This window comes from Halyomorpha halys, unplaced genomic scaffold (genome assembly GCF_000696795.3).
Source record: "Halyomorpha halys isolate HHAL.00 unplaced genomic scaffold, Hhal_1.1 Scaffold1313.1, whole genome shotgun sequence".
In the NCBI taxonomy this organism is placed as follows: Eukaryota; Metazoa; Arthropoda; class Insecta; order Hemiptera; family Pentatomidae; genus Halyomorpha; species Halyomorpha halys.
The window spans coordinates 333,802-351,220 of NW_027108947.1; the positions used below are offsets into that span (position 1 = coordinate 333,802).

Genomic DNA, 17,419 nt, shown 5'->3' on the forward strand with positions numbered 1-17,419 from the left:
TATACTAAATAAAATTAAATTTAATTTGGTTGCTAATAGGCATATAGACATCTAATAGTTCTTGAGATAAAGTTTTTCATAAACCAATTTTTTTTTTTCAAAACAATGCAAAAATTACTGTAACTTTGTACTAAACTTGTCATGTTAATATAAAATTAATTGGTATTAACTATCAACTTGGTCGTATCCTGATTAAACCTGACAAGCCTTAAATGCAGAATTTTTGAAAATGTTTTCCCCTTAAGTATCTATAATGTTGTAACCATCTCTTATTGTTAGCAGTAAAAAACAAACAATACTTATAAACTATGTAAGAATTTGATGATTAATTAAAGGACAAATTTTTTTTCGTATTATCAAGTTTTTTTTTTTATAATAGCCATTGTCAAAAAAACTATGAAAAGAAAAAAACAGTGATAGTTGTTTTTTCATAAACTATGAGTGGAAATATAGTAAGGAGAAGGATTGCTACTGTATATATGTTGTGTGGTGTTAACACAATGGAAAGTGTTAAAAGAAAAAATATACTATACTAAAAATATTAAAAGAAAAGATAACAAAAATAAAATAAAATAAAAGAACAAATAAAGCATAAAATACAAATACTAAATAAAACGATGCAATTAGAACATGTGGTTAGAGAAGGGAACTAATTATTTAATACAATTGATAACAAGAGTTAAAAGTATATGGATAATAATAATGATGAATGAATATATATAGTAAATATTAAATATAATAGCATTTTTCTTTCTATAAATGAATTAAAATATATTACTACTTAAAATTGCATTTACATTTGTCAAAATTTTGTTCTCAATTAGACGTAATCCCAAGGTAGTGCTGTAGGTAGGGGTTTGAGGCTAATGTGGTGTCTCTGCTAATCACTTTCTTTTCCTTCTGTATTATATCCAATTTTTTTTTTAATTAGCTAAAAAAATTTTTACAATAGAACAATCACCTTATATATCCCTCCCTCCCTTTCTCATTAATTTTTACTGCTATATTACAAGATTATCCTCTTGCATTTCTTTCGTAAGGTAACGGAGTGAATAAGAAAGTTCATCTGGCTGTTGTTGAGCTTGTAGATTGGATAAGTTTTCCGTTAGCCATTTCCTCGGTACTGGTATACTGGCCTTAAGCTCATTAAAATGATTTGCTTATTTTAAGGGAGTTTGTTAGTCTTAGTAGTTGATAAGCGTGAGGAAAATTTTCCAACCAAGCAGAGAGAAAAAAGTGCCCATATAACTTCTCTCTTCTCTTATCCTGGTTACAGCAGTTTCATTACATCACATATTCATATGAGAATTTTTGGTAGTTTACCCATCATATCGAGCATACAGTGGGCCAAATGTAAAATTAAGAAGTTAGAAATTAAATAAATAGAATTTGGCCTGGAAGCGGTCAAATTAAACTTAGATAATAAATTGGTGTATTATATTTATTTGAGTCAACGTTTCGCCCCACGTTGCAGGGCTTCGTCAGGGCTAAAAAAGATTTCCTCACTCATTTGGTATATTGCCTTTCTTAATCATTTATATTTATTGTATCCCATTATTTTAACTCTATTTCTTCTTTATTTTTCTATCCATGTAAATTTTAATTTATTTTTAATTTTATTTTATTTCAATTGTTTTCTTTTTTTTTTAATACTTCTTCTTCCCCTCTATAATGTATATTATCATTCATTGTTTACCTTATTTTAATATTTTTTACACAGTTTACTTTAAAATTATCATCAAATGTGACTTACTTAACTACCATCCCCACTCCTCCCAATAATTACTTAACTTCAATACCCCACTCTGACTTTAACTTCCGTCAAAAGAGATATGAATTCTGTCTCGTTCATTTTCATTTGATTTTATTCTTATCCCTTTTCATCTCTTAATTTGTACTTCCTTCAATATTTCTTCTATTTATCTGTTACCATTACCGTTTTCATTTATTGTTTATAACCTTTAATTTTGATGTTTCATTGTATACCCTTGTAATTTTCCACATACTTTTAAGTATTTGTTAAGTATTTGTATCTTTTTTAGCCCTGACGAAGTCCTGCAACTTGCGGCGAAGCTTTGGCTCAAATAAAAATAGTACACCAATTTACAATTTGAGTTTAATTTGACCGCACCCGGACCAAATTCAATATTTATACACACGGTCAATCAGGAATAACCAACCAGTAAATAAGATTCAATTTTAGCTTAGAAACGCGCCATAAAATGAAAATCATACTGTAGCCAAATTATCAGAACTTTCAATTTTATTAAAATACAAATATTTAAATGAATTGATGTATTTAGCAATCCATATGGAAAACAACGTTTTTTAAAAATTCTAAATTTTATCTTAAATTAATATTCATAGTCCATGTTATAATATAATGACACAACATAATATAATAACATGAAATATATCAACAAATGAAACCTTTATATAGAAATATATGTATTATTTAAAATGTATTTATTGCTTTTCACAACTGTACATTCATATACATACATCTTGTAAATTTAATTTTAGTTTATAATGTAGTATTGTGTCTAGAGAAACTACCTATTGGTAGCACTCTAATGACGTTTTTACAGTGGCAGGTCTCGTGACCATATTCTTTCTGGTACCTCGGGTGATTGTCAGGAATGTCATAGGAAGCAAGGATAGAAACTACCGGGTTTAGGTGGTTAGGGAGTTTATAATGGAAGGAATGGTATCTGGTTTCGGCTAGATCGTTTACGGATGGAGCATTAAGGTCTTTATGTATGATTTTATTTGTGACAGAAGCATTGAGCATTTAGAAATATTATTTTTTTTTTTTATTGATAGATTTTACAATCTGCCACACAGTTGTGGGCAATAGGTAATACTGATGAATGATCATGTTCATACTAAAATAAAATCAAATAAGAATAAATAATTGAATGGAAAACAAAATATCTCTTAAAATATATACAAACAGAAGAATAAACAAAATGAACATAATCAAACTATGTGTATGAAAAAAATTAATAAATAAAATAACATAACGATAAAATAATATAATCTTAGAAATATTTTTTAAAAAATGATAAATTTAGCTTTCTTTTTTTAAAAAAACCCTTATCATTTTAAAAAATAATCTGCTATTGTTTTATACAAATAAATAAATTTTGATGGGATCTTTCTAGGATACATATGTGTGCCATCTCTCCTATAATTGTAAGTACTTTAAAAACTCTTTCTCTCTCTCATATTTCACTTTCCCTCCATTTTTTTTACGATATAGGAAACTTAAGTAAAGAAGTGAGGAAGATAGTTGTTTTTATTTCTAGAAGAATTAGGGCTTAGATAGATAGTGTTAGGATAATTAAAATGTTCCAATTTAACTCTTTGATACCCATAAGTTTACAATAAATTTATTTTATCTAGTTTTGGTTTCTGACTATTTGTGTTTAAATTACTTGAGAATTTGAATTTTACATAAAAATAAAAACTTTTAATCTATTTGGTGCTTGTGTCACCTGTATCTGACCAATAGGTACTAGTACACAATATTGAATTGTGAATCATGGCTATAATTTACAATTAATTTTCTAAAAAGACATGTATTTAGTGAACATGCATATTCAATTGAAATAAAATGGGAGTTTATTGTTTTTAATTACTTCTCTCCTTCCAAAATTAGAGTAAACCAATGTACTTATCTGGATATACTGCTAAATCAAGTTACTTATATCTCATTACGCCTTCAACAAAATAATTATATCAAGTAAGATTTTGGCAACAGATCTATTCTTATTTAGTTAACGATTAAACAATAGCTGAAATGAAGCTATCTGGAGTAGCTAAATATATCTCAAAGTTTTGTTTATTTGATTATTCATTTACATGTTGCCATAAATACTGTATATCGAAAAGGGTGGAATATTTACTCAGGAAAATAAAATTTACAGAAAAGAAATTTAAAATTATGCCATTAATTTTAAACATCAGACTATTAGTTAGCTCTGCTTTTATCGAAAAACTAACAGGGAGAAGTTAAAACAAAAAAAACATAAAATTAATGTATCAAAAAGTTATAATCCATCTTGTTTTTTCAAACTCTACTTTCAGTGAATAAAAGTTGAAAAAAAAGTCATTTTTAAATAATGATTTAGTAACAAAAATTAAATAAAAATAAAGTTATAAACTAAATAATTAAATTATAAATAAATTAAGTATTTTAATTGAGAAAAATTTCGAATCCAAATTTTCAATGGAAATGTTTCTAAGTATAGTATAGCATTTCTAAGATTCTCTGAGCCCAAATAATTGTCTGGAACAGTAGTTTCTAAGTGTTATACAGAAGCCCAAAAAGAGAAAAAAGTGAGTTATTTCAACATATTTTTTGATTACTTTAATGAAATCTATGTATAATTACTAGTCAAAATGTTAAGTATAGTAATTATTATTATTACTATTATTGGCGCAACAGACCGTTGAGGTCCAAGGCCTTGCACGTTTCATGACGTGGTTTTCATAGGGTGGGTTCGTCCTCCCACGTCTATTTTTGTGAGTGCCACCCATTGGTTATCCGGCCTCACAAATGTCCGAGGGGAGACTGTGAGTGAGTATTGTATAATTATACTGATTTTGTATTACCTCTAACTACCTTTGGCAGACCCATCAATGCCTAGTTTACATTAAAGTAATTAAAAATTGGAGAGAAATAAATGTTTTTTTTTTCACCAGAATCTTGCACTATATGTACCTGGGAGTATTCGACCAGCAACTTTTTTGCTAACTAAGTAAAGCAACCAACTGCTAACTAAAACAACTTTTCTGGCTAAAATAAACTTACAGGTAGTGTTATTTTATTTAATTGGTTTTAAAGTAATTTTTTTTTTTCGTGTATCCAGAATTTAGAGCGTTGCTTATCTTAAAAGCTCATTTTTTAAAACCTAATTTATACAGGCATAAATATTCAGGAATCTCTGGAATGGTTGTGGGATAGGGTTAGGTAAATTTATTATTCACAGGACGAGCAGTGCCTGTTAATACTGTAACACTAATGCAGTCTGTCTCTCAGCTCTAATTACCAAAGGAATCAACCGAGCAAATCCTAGGTCAGATTTAATGATTATAATTAAGTGGGTTAGTTCCTAATGCGGGTATATTCAACAGTTATGTCCTCCACCTCTATAGCGGAGCTCAAAAGAACCTTTTGCCAAAACGAATGGCTTAGGGTTTTAAAGGTTATAATTATTCAAATCAGATCTGGAGTATCCACTAATATGTCTTAGTGTCTTTTTTAAACATCTGTTAAAAAAAATCTTTAGGCTTTTGTTAATTTAATGGTTTTTGTTGGTGGAGAAGTCAAATTAGATCATAAAAAGGGCCGTTATTGAAAATAATCCAGTGAAATCGTTAAATTGTTTTAATCAATATTTTCTGTCTCTAATATGATGAAACAAAGTTCGCTTGTACTGAGATCAAAATTCTATGACATTTTTAGACTATATTAAAAATAATTCCAAAACTATTTTATTGAAAAAATGATTATTTTATAAAATTTTAGAACGCATAATTTAATTTTATAAAAAAAAAAAATCATTTTTTCAATCAAGCGTCTAGTTTTGGAGATTTTTAAATTAAAAAAATCGAAGCATTCCCCAGAATTCTGAGCTCACCACGAAATCACATTCATCACAAAACGATGGTCTGCCTAATTTTTCAATTTTTTTAATTGACTAAACCTCGCTCTTCAATTTCAGTCTTACTATCAATCTCATCACAAAAATGTATAGAATAACAATAGTACATAATCCAACAAGCTAAACTAACTAAATTTGGTGAAATTAATGTTTAATCAAAATGGCGCCTTAAGCTATCGGTACAACGTGAATACATTTATGAAATATGAGTGTTAAAAATTGAAGAGAATTATTTTATTTTTATTGTCATTAGTTTTTTTATTTGATTTATTTAATATTTTAAATTAGTACAAGTGATGAGAAAGACGCTGTTAACTCTTAGACAGATCTAGTTAAAAATATTGTATGATCGCTGGTCGCGTTGTTAACATTGCACTATATTTGATCCTTTTTCTCAACTTTATTCTTTTTTTAAAACCTTCCAACATTTCGACCACTTAGGTCATTTTCAAGGATACCTTTACTTTGCTGACATTTTTTTCTTTTAAAATTCTTAAAAATACCGGCTAATTGCCTTTGTCCCATATAATTTCTTCTGTATAATTCTTTCCTAAATTTAAAATTTGTACTAACCACTTTTCTTTCTATCATTTACATTTGCAAAAAAAAAAGGTTTGCAAATATAATTTTCTTTAATAAATAAAAATGGAAATTAAGAAAAAAACAAATAAATATCAAATGAAAACTATATTGAATATTAACAGAAAGTTAAAATCAAGTCATTCGCATAGACTTGAGTATAATTTAGTTATTTATGTTAATTTTCAATATAGTTCGCATTCACAGAGACTTGAGTATAATTTAGTTTTCTGTTAATATTCAATATAGTTTTCATTTGATATTTATTAGTTTTTTTCTTAATTTCCATTTTTATTTATTAAAGAAAATTATACGGCGTGAAGCGCTTCAGGCATCCTCTATTAAATAAATCAAAGGTAAGTTCTCCTCTTCCCAACAATTAGCTGTAAAGAGCTTTTATAGGTTCAATAGTTTTTGAGATTATGTTTTTCAAAAAGCAGCATTGGTTTCCAAAGAACTAACTAAAAAACACTGCTTTGTGCTTTTTTTTTTTTTTTTTTTTTTTTTTAGCAATTTTCATGGAAAACTGCAACTACTACTACAAAATTAAATTGAAGTTACTTATTTGTGTTTTATTTTGACCGCATCCCCAACCATCTTCTCCTCGTATAAATCGACTATCACTAATGACTACAAAATTAAACTTTATATTACATTTAACTAGCTTTAATTCGAGTCCTAATTTTTACGTCTGATAGTTCCTGAGATATAGTTATTCATAAACCAAAAGTTCTGTCTAAAGACAGGTAATGAACATTTTTCAATCAAATTTTGGCTAGTACCACATATGGGTTGTTCCTTCCCAAGATTTTCAAGTGTAAATGAAACATACAAAATATTTACTTGGGCCGCCCATAGCTCAGTGGTTAAGACACAACAGTCTTACCAATTATGTTGATGTCTATTGGCGGTGCCGATTCGAATCCGGCCTGGGGCGTTGACTTTTTTCATTGAGTGGCGGTTCCACAAAATGAAGAACTTTGACCCCCAACCATGGTTAGGCAGTATAGGACTCCAATGGGAGTCTTGGCCGGGGAAAAAAAAAAAAAAAATTACTTAATGTATTATTTTGTACAGTTGTAAATTACATTAAATGAATAAATAAAAAAAAAAATTATTTTGGCAAATATGAAAACTACTACCATAATTTTAATTATAAAATACAATTTTAATTTATATATTTAACAAGCTTCAATTTGATTGCTAATTGGTCTCTGTATATTTAATAATTCCTAAGGTATTTTATTGCATTTAATAAAAGTACATTTAGTAGTTCTTCATCAACCAAAAGTTCTCTCCGAAAAACTGGAAATCAACTTTTCACAATTATATTTTGGCGAATATCATGCAAACTACTACTCATAAGAAGATATTAATTATAAATTATTTTATGGTACATTTTATGAGTTTTAATTTTGTAGCTAATAGTCGTCCTTACGTTTCCCAAAATAATTTCACTAAATGTTAATTTTTCATTATCAAATGTTGCTTTTTAAAAAATTATCTTGGGAACTATTGAACGTAAATCTCTATTAGGGCTCATTTTTTAGCAAATTGACTATAAATGATTATCTACTAGGTTTTAAGTGTTGAAGGTAGTTTTAAAGATATGGAGAAAATTTGAAAATTAAAATTTTAGCGTTTTGAAACAATCGCCATTTTTTATTTCCCAATTAACTATGATTGGCAGAATTATCAATTTTTACTAATAACTATGTTTAGTTTTCATTACAGTAATTTAATATTGGAGTGAAATAACGTTTTTATTTCTCCAGGTCTCTTGGAATGATTGAATGTTATATTAAGATGACTAAGAATACAACAAAAATCATTATAAATGCAAATTCTAGCAGTTTAAGATTTTAATTTTATTATGTACGATTCAGTTTGAATGTTTATTTAAAAAAAAAAAATTGATTTTTTTAGATTTGGTAATTAGTTTATTTATCGTTTACTGTAATATAACATTTACAGCGATAAATAAGGTCTCACTTATTTTGAAAAAGTTTTTATAAAGGTGCATTTGATCAAATTTAAAAAAAAAATATAGAAGTCATAAAGCCTTGCTAAATTAACTAAAGCTGCTATACTATGGATTTTTGTGATAAATTGATCGTTAGCCAGTTGAAGACACAAAATGGAAAATAAACAAATAAATTAAAATCTTACTTGACTCCCGTTTTGAAAACACTCCTTGATCGAATTCTAGTGTTGCAATAATCATTCAACGCTGAAATCCATCATTCAATCAATCAAATCATTCAAAGGCAATCCAAGGTATCCTTCACACCCAGCTATACGTATAGCATACCTCCTATATGTACGTACCAAATACCCACTAAAATCTTTACAGGAGGGTATGAAAGAAAAAAAAAAATTCAACGCTGAATTTAATGCTCTGTTATATTTTATATGACTGATATATTTTATATTGTATTATATTGAACATAATATAATAGTTTTTTTTTTCAATGAAGTGTCTAGTTTTTTAATTATTTTTAATATAGTAAAAGAAGTCTGAAAATTTCGAGATATTTTGTAAGTACCACTTAAAGGTCACCGGGAGAACTCAATTTTTCTTAATAAGAGAATATCATTATTATAATTTAATAAGAGAGGCCTTTAATAAGGTATAATACATCGATTACGACTATCTGAAGCTTTACCCGGATTGTTTCCAACCGAAATTCTAATATTACTGGACGATGATCATATGTTCTCTGTATTTCGAGTTATTAAAAAAACTAAATATGGATATAGTGTCCAATACAGCGTATAGCTAAATAAAATTACTTGTAGTCATAACTTTTCTGGGAAGTACTTATACTACGAAAAGTAAAAGTACTTTAAAGAGAAGACTAGAAGTTTCAGGAGAAAAGATCTGAAAACCGTTTATAAAAAATTTAACACGATTACAATACCTTCCTTCATCTCATCGACTAAGGCGGCCGTAAGAGCATTTTTAAAATCAATGTATCGCCTAGTTTTTTAATAGATTTTAATTGTAGTCTGGAAAACTGGATGTGAAAATATAAACTTCTAGTTACTACACTAGTTTTTATTTACTATCTTAAGAAATACCTTAATGAGTTTATACATTTTTTTTTTCGGCCAAGACTCCCATTGGAGTCCTATACTGCCTAACCATGGTTGGGGTCAAAGTTCTTCATTTTGTGGGGCTGCCACTCAATGAAAAAAGTCAACGTCCCAGGCCGGATTTGAACCGGCACCACCAATAGACATCAAATAGGTAAGACTGTGTCTTAACCACTGAGCTATGGGTGGCCCTTATACATTTTTAATGTTTTTTTTTATCCACAAAAATATTTTATACAAGGGGACTACTTCTATTTCTTGGCCATATTTATTTTAGTTAACAGTGCCTAATTACTTGTTTAACTATGAAGCCTATATTTTACCTCCAAAATATATTTATAATTAATACATACAATTTAACAAACAATCGTTTTTTCACTTCCTTGCCGTTTACGACTCTATAGGAAGGGCACTTTAAAAATTCATTTTCGATCTACAATTGATTGTTTCAATTCACTAACTTTATTACACGAGGATTCCATTAAAGAGTAAGCCTCATTATTTATTGTGTTCATTAAAAAGAAATAAAATAAAAACTGTACGACCAGATGTTTTTCACTCTCTCATTTTAACATTTTTTTCATCATTTTTTAAAACTATATTTAAGGCATATCTGGGCGGCGTACTAGTAAAGGTAAGTATGAATATTCTGAATTTTCTCTTTAAATCTAGTTCAATGTTAAATACAAAGCAGGACTTAAAAAAAACAAAAAGAAGGAGGTAACTAAACAGCATACTGGATATGAGATAAGGTCCAAAGAGGTAGGAAGAAATATAGAGTAATGGCTGTGCTAAGAAGAAGTGAAGATGCACAAACAAGTAATGGTAGAAAAGTGAGAATATTGTAAAGATGTGACATGATTTCCTATATGAAATTCAAATTATGAGGTGAATATAATTGTGTGAATTATAATACATATGGATGAAGATTGTTGTTATGATGGTTTATTATTGTTTTAGGTTTAAAGTACATGAATATGAGACAGTGGTCCCGAAACGTTGCACTATAATATGATAATTTAATATAAATTACATTCAACTGGAAGTTTATTAACCTCAAAAAATGTTTATGAATAACAAACTAAGTAATTATGGATGTTTGCAACATATACAACTTATTGAAAAATCATGACTTTTTTTATAATTGAAATTTTAGGAAATGAATACTCATATTCAGATAGTAACCAATATATGTTTGTATTAAATGAGACACATTAATGGGCGAATCAAAATTAAAATGGAAAGAATTATTTTAATATCTGAATATTTCACTTCCTAATGAGCAGCTTATCCTCGTCGGTTTTATCTTTACTCGCGAAGTCCAAAAGCTCCTTGAATGTTCTTATAACAGATGACCGATATCTCTGATCTTCCTCCATCGCTTCCAGCGCTGGAGCATCTTTACCCATCGCGAACTCCATGAACTCTTCTGGACTTTTTGATATTCGCTCGATTACTACTTGAGGCAGCCTTGTCAAGTAGACATAAAGAGGAGCAACGCACAGCGCGAATGGATTCATCTCTACACAGGAATCCAAGAACTCCTTGAGAGTGAATGAGGGCACGTTTGCAGCCAAGCATGAATGATAGAAGAGGAGGTATCCGTCGATGTCATCTACCTGCAGGAGTCGGAGGAACAGGAGGACGTCTGAGGCCGGTAGGCAGTATCGCACCTGAGCGAAGTCGACAAAGCAAGCCTTCACAGGAACCCCTAAGAATCCAATATCAGTAAATTTACGGTGCAAAATCGAAGTGGCGTATTTTCAAATATAATTCAAAATTTATCTCTCAAAAAATTAGGGTGTTAAAATCAGAGTAGTATAAGTCAATTATAAAAATGGTCTACTGGAATTATTCTGATATTTCTCAATCTTGAGTAGAGAACCAATTATATTTTATATTTTCTTTATTTTAAATATGAAAAAAATGTAAATTGTATAAGGCAATAAATTTAATTTTTAAAATTGATAAAATAATTAAAACCAAGCAAATAAAATTGAAGAAATATTGAGACTATGAATTAGTTCATATTTTCATTCATCAGTTTAGCATTCCAATAATTTAATTCTTGATTTATATGTTGAATTGTTAAAAATATTACTTACAACATTCTGACTTTGACCCCCTCAAATCACAATAACTTAATGACGCACACAAAGCCTATTATAGGCCTGACAAGTTATCGGTTGTTGAAGACTAATATTTATAATTATATTTGGTGAGGAATAATCAAAAGTATTTATCTACCTATAATGGATTTTAAAAACCAGACAGTTAATGAACCATTAATGAGAAATGTTACAATTTTTCTAACAATTTATGAATCTGAAATGAAAATTTAATGCTAATACCTACTTCTGATTAACTTCAAAATATTATAAAAAATTAGCTGATAAATACTTTTAGTTGGAAATGCACAACTATCACAGTAAAATTAAATGTGAAATTGATTTATTTTGAGATTTGTTCGGTTGTTATATTTTGATCGACAATGAACGATTTGATCAATGAAAAAGCAATACATAAATTTTTAATAAAATATAATTAAATTTTTTACCATTAGTATATTTGAAGAAAATATTGTTGGGCCAAGGATCTCCATGACAAACGCAGTTACGAAACTTGGTTGAAGGTCTAACCATTTCCGGTGTTTCATCCATCATCCTCAGCGCCTCTTCCCACTTCCTACAAGGGAAATATTTGGTGTATATTTTTCTGGCCGTACGCTTGAAAGCCTCCCATGTTCTGAGGGCAGGAGGTGTAAAATAGGTCTCAAGCAAAGCATCGCGAAAGTTTTCACTGACAGGAACAGCATCATCTAGAAGCATAGAGGACGCGTGGAAGTCTGCCAGAGCCGAGAGAGAAGCCTTGACATGTTCCGTCCCGAAGGTTTCCTCCAGAACCCAGCCTCCAGCAGCCAAGTCCTCGAGGACCAGAAGCCCCTTCCTTGCGAAGTATAGCCGCGGCCAGAGCCTCTTCTCCCCGATATGGTAACCCATGGCCGGGAGGAGCTGCCCATAGACCATGGGCTCTTTCACGAAGGCCCCAGTATCGTAACTACCCTCCTGTTGGGCCTTGACAAAGTAGGTGCCACCTCTACATTTCAGCCTCCAGTGGCACCCCTGGAAACCTCCCCCGACTTTCTCCAGTTGGTATGGATAGCCTCCCGTCAGTTGGTCACGTTCCACTTCGGTCAGCATACTGCCTACTAGCACCTGGCCTCGCCTGTCGTCGTTATCTCTACCTTAATATATTTCCACTTATCTTCAAACGTTTTCGGCTTACTTAAACATTCAAGTTACAAATAACGTACAACAAAAGTTGCTATTGGAACTTGGAAGTTCAAATAGCAACTTTTGTTTGGAAAACAATTACATAAACTTGTAGAAAATTTGTGGTTGGCTGTTTTACTCAACTGTACTCAATTCACACAGTACTTCGATTAATTTAGTTGATCTTTATTATGCTGAACTCCGCACCTGTGTGCTGCACATTGATTTTTAAGAAAATCAACACTAATCGTTTTAATAAAAATGCAAATAAGACAGATGAACTCTAATTCGTTACTGTAGATTAAGGGATTCCATTGATCAAGGGAAATTAATAAATCAACTAACATATTATCAATTAAATGGTTGGCTAAAAATTATATAATCATTTCATCTTTTTTATAAAGGATTAAAGAAACAGAAAAAAACTGTTATCTTAAGAGGTTATTTTTTCGCACCCTTCATTAGAATAGAATTAGTACATCATACATATATAATACTTAAAATCTATTATAATTACTGTTACTGAGTCTTCTCCTAATTATTGAATGGTATGTAACAAAACTAATAAAAATGTACTTTAATTGTAAGTTGAACGATAAAGGAACATCTTTATACTCCGAAAATAGATTTTACTATCAAAGTTTTCTTCCTTTAGAAATTTTCTCTTCAGAAATAATATTTGATTGAAATGAGGTGTAGCGAATGAAAGAATCTGGCTGAAGTCCACGGTTCAATGAAGTTATTCGACATTTCAAGACAGTTTTTTGAAACTCCATTACCGCATCTAAGTGGTTTGTCAAGTGCTTCAAAAGTTCCAAAGCTTTTCGGGGCCTTTCTTGAACGCCTTTTCTCAATGGGTTTAAAGTTTTTAATGTCCTTCAGTTTAGTTCCATAGCTATAAAACTACCTTAAGATGGTGTATGAGAACCGAATATAGCAAAGCTAAATATGGAACAATGGATATTAATTTTATTATAAATATAATTTATTTATTTTTGTGAAAGTCATCAAGAATAAACACATTGTAACATCTTTAATAAACATTTTATAATATGTATAAAATTATATGTGTATTATGTTACATTATGTGATATCATAATAATTTTAAACACACCTTTTTTATATTGTTATTACAATAAAGTGCAAAATTAAAGTCAACATTAATTTTATAACACTCTTAATCTAATATTGAGTCAGCCATTTAAATATACGGATTAATCAAAGTCTCGAGAATAGAGTAATATAAAAATAGTACTTTTACAACAGAAAAAGCAATAAATGATTAAGAGCGAAAAACATTTTATAAAAAAATTTGTTCTGTCTAACTTCATTGAGTTTTCCCTTGCACAGCATACTTAACATTAGTAAAGATATTTTTTTTTTTTTAAGTCTATTAATAATATAAATAGTCGGGGCATAAAAAGATATAAATAGTTACGTTATAATTTTTTTTTGTTATTTTTTCCGTTACATATTTTAATTTTTTTTCCATCTGTTTATCGTTCTTTAAACGCGTGTTTTTATATTTTCTATTGTTTTAATTTTAAAAATTTCTCTATTTTTTCCATCAAACCTAAAGCAGAATTATAGTCAGAAGTATAAAAATTATATAAACATTTTAAATACAGCAAAAAATATACGTACATAAAACCCAAACATGGTTTTCCTCAATTATAATCTATTAAAATTCAAAAAATCACTCTAAAACATACAAATAAAATAAAATAAATAAATGACGTAGACTGAAAGTAATAATTATAAAAAGATTCTAATAATAAGAAAATCGATCAATAAATAAAAAATGTAATAGATATATAAGTAGTATACAAGAAATACTATACATAGATGTAATAAATATATGTATTAAAAGAAAAAAATGTAAAAATTTAGAATGTAGATATTTTTTATTATAAAACATCATAGTGATATCAATATCTCGAGAATATTATTTTATATTACCAATATCAATCTTAACAAACGACTAGCTCGGAATCCTTATGGAAGACTGAATAGAGAGGGAACTGCAAGTAGATTCAGATTGTTACACCACTTACTTGACCAACAGTTTAAGCTTCCATTCAATTGAATAAGCATGAATTAAATCCATCAAACTTAAAACCATTTGTAAAATTTTCCTTTTTTTGTCCAAAAAAAAAAGAAAGGAGTTCTTATCATCCATAAGAATCTCAGTTTTCCATATGTTGCCGACCTACTCCCAACCAGATATCAATAATCTTTTTAACCACTCAAACTTACTAATTGACCTTGCTTCCTCTTCTGTATCTCATGATCCTTTTATGCGCCTGAGAAGAATATGGTTTCAAGACCTTCTATTGTATAAATGTTATCAATATCGTGAACTCTACTATACTGTTTTAACTGAACAATATTTTTTGTTATTATCGTCATATCGCTGCTTGAAAACTTTGTGGAAATCCGTGTAGTGCATCTTTCTCACTTCATTAGTTAGGCAGAGTCGGTTGGTATGATTGGATTTTGGCATGAAGTGAAGGGGTTTAGGATCTTTGGAAGTCAAGTTGATCTCCATTACTATGAAAATGATGAGCATAAGGATCTAAGAGGATATTCCTCTACACTAGGAGAAATGCAAAGCTAGATTTTCGATGTTACGCCCAGAACTCCGGACTTCAACCAAGGTCCATTCGGTTTGATTTGCCTTCATTACACACCAACCGAGATTTGCTTGGCGCATTAAGGAAGCAATCTATTCTCGAGAAGGATGAACAACCTTCACCATTGTTAAATGGATAATATTGAAAAACTATTTTAGTCATCGTGTTAGAAGAACGAATCTGAGAACAACTTTTATATGTCTAACCATTTGGCTTTTGGAGTTGACAAGTTTTGTCGAGTGGGATAAGCTAGCGAAGAATCTTGACTTTTGCATTCAGTACAAAGTAAAGCTGTGATTATGAATTCTTAATTATCTTAGCAGCGCTTCTTTGATAGTAGTCAACTTTTTACTTGATGACAATTTGAACCATGCCTTCAATAGCTGTTTTCACACTGAGTAACTCACGAGAGATATCCGTGCTAAACTGATGCTTGGGAAGTGGAGGGGATCAGCACGACCGAAAGTGGGAAGAAGAACTCCTAATGGAGGAGGAGGTAATCCAGTTAGCCTTGGCGGACCACAGGGAGGACAACACATTCCTACCTCGACTTTACCGAGCACTAATGGTCTTAATGCCCCCAATGTCGTTTGCCAGGAGCTTTAGGGCCCAATTTGTTTCCCCCCTTCCCCAGAAGAGGGGGGAGTTGAGGGTCCAACTTGATTCGATTCACTGGGCTATCCATTCTTCACGGGATCGCCATTATCGCAACATTTTAAAGATTACACTTCATCGGCGCCCCACATCAATTATATTTTCTGGACTCTGGATCAAACCACTTCGAATCACACGTTGAAAAAGCGAAATAAGATCATTTCAAAGGGGAGGTGGGCGCTGGAGTTGGTTGCACGATTGACTAACATAAGTGAACAAATAACAAAGTTCTCCACTGATTTTAGATATTTCATTAAATACCTTATTTTCCTTCCACAAAAAAAATTAAAAGGGATGATTCACAATTTAAAATAGGTACCATTTTCATCTTATATTCATTTTTTTTTACTCAAATCATTCAAAGTTACAAACTACTAGAAAGAAAAAATATAAATTTAAAAGATTTCGTTTGTAAATAATTTAGCTCCAAAGGGTTTTTCGTTAAGATTTTATTATTTTTTCTTGCTTTTTACTTTATTCTTAACTTTAATCTAGTTTCTTTAAATATAAAAAATCAGTTGTAATCCTATAACTTAAGTTGCAAGTGTTTTTGGTTAAAACTTTATTCTTTTTCTTGCTTTTTTACTTTATTCTTAACATTAATCCAGTATCTTGCTCAATGAAGGACTCAATGCTTGAATCAAAAATGCTTGACAATAAAACATTATTAAAGCCACCTGCATTGTTTAATGTGCTTCTTAAAAAATAATAAGGAAGAGGACGCTAGGGAAAAGGTTTCCGAGTTCCTGATTCGGAACGGTATTGATTTTTTTTTCATGAGAAATTTACATGAAAAAGAAATGGCTAAATCTTAAGATTCAAGTAACATCGAACAGACTAATGAATTACAATAACAAGATAACTGATAAAACTAAAAATTTCTCTCAGTCCAATACAATTTTACTCTTCCTCTTAGTTGGTCCGCATCCTGCTAAACATTTTCTAGACCAATACACATCAAAAGATGGTCTCCATCCATGTTGCATAGAGGACATTTCTAAGAGTCCACGATGCCAATTCGATGGAGGTGTTTTTGGAGCAGATCATGTCCTGTTACTAGCCGAAAACAGGCCACTCTCTCAGCTCTGCTAAGATTGCCGGGGATTCGTTTATCCTTATGCAGTAGACTCTCCCACTTCTATTTTAAAATGTGTGCTAATTTACAATGTTTAACCTTCAACCAGGAGTTACTTACCTCTAACCTAATACTAACATTATTCTGCTAATAAAACTATTTTACTACTTATTCATTCACTCATTTATGAAATGATTCTGAAAAATTAGAACTGAACACCTCATATGGTCAAATGAAATTTCGTTATAATTAAGGAAGATAAATGCGATAGTAAAAAAGAACAATAATTTAAATTAAAAGTTTAACAACGATCTATGTTAAAAGTTCCGAAGTCTGTGTGAGATATATTGTACAAATATCGTGTTCAGGAAATTTGAAGAAAGACATTCTTCAGATTGGAATGGATGAAACTTTGTTTTTCATTGATTGCTTATATATATA

At 30.0% G+C, this 17,419-nt stretch overlaps 1 protein-coding gene across 1 annotated transcript; it reads right to left on the bottom strand.

Annotated features, from left to right (window-relative positions):
- Positions 1 to 10,123: 10,123 nt before the first annotated feature.
- LOC106689263 (uncharacterized) lies at positions 10,124 to 12,564 on the bottom strand. The gene is made up of 2 exons (XM_014434160.2): positions 11,902 to 12,564; positions 10,124 to 11,055 (listed from the first exon to the last, which is right to left on the bottom strand). The coding sequence occupies exons 1-2, from the start codon at positions 12,542 to 12,544 to the stop codon at positions 10,613 to 10,615; spliced, it is 1,086 nt and encodes a 361-aa protein (XP_014289646.1). The 5' UTR covers positions 12,545 to 12,564; the 3' UTR covers positions 10,124 to 10,612.
- Positions 12,565 to 17,419: the final 4,855 nt, after the last annotated feature.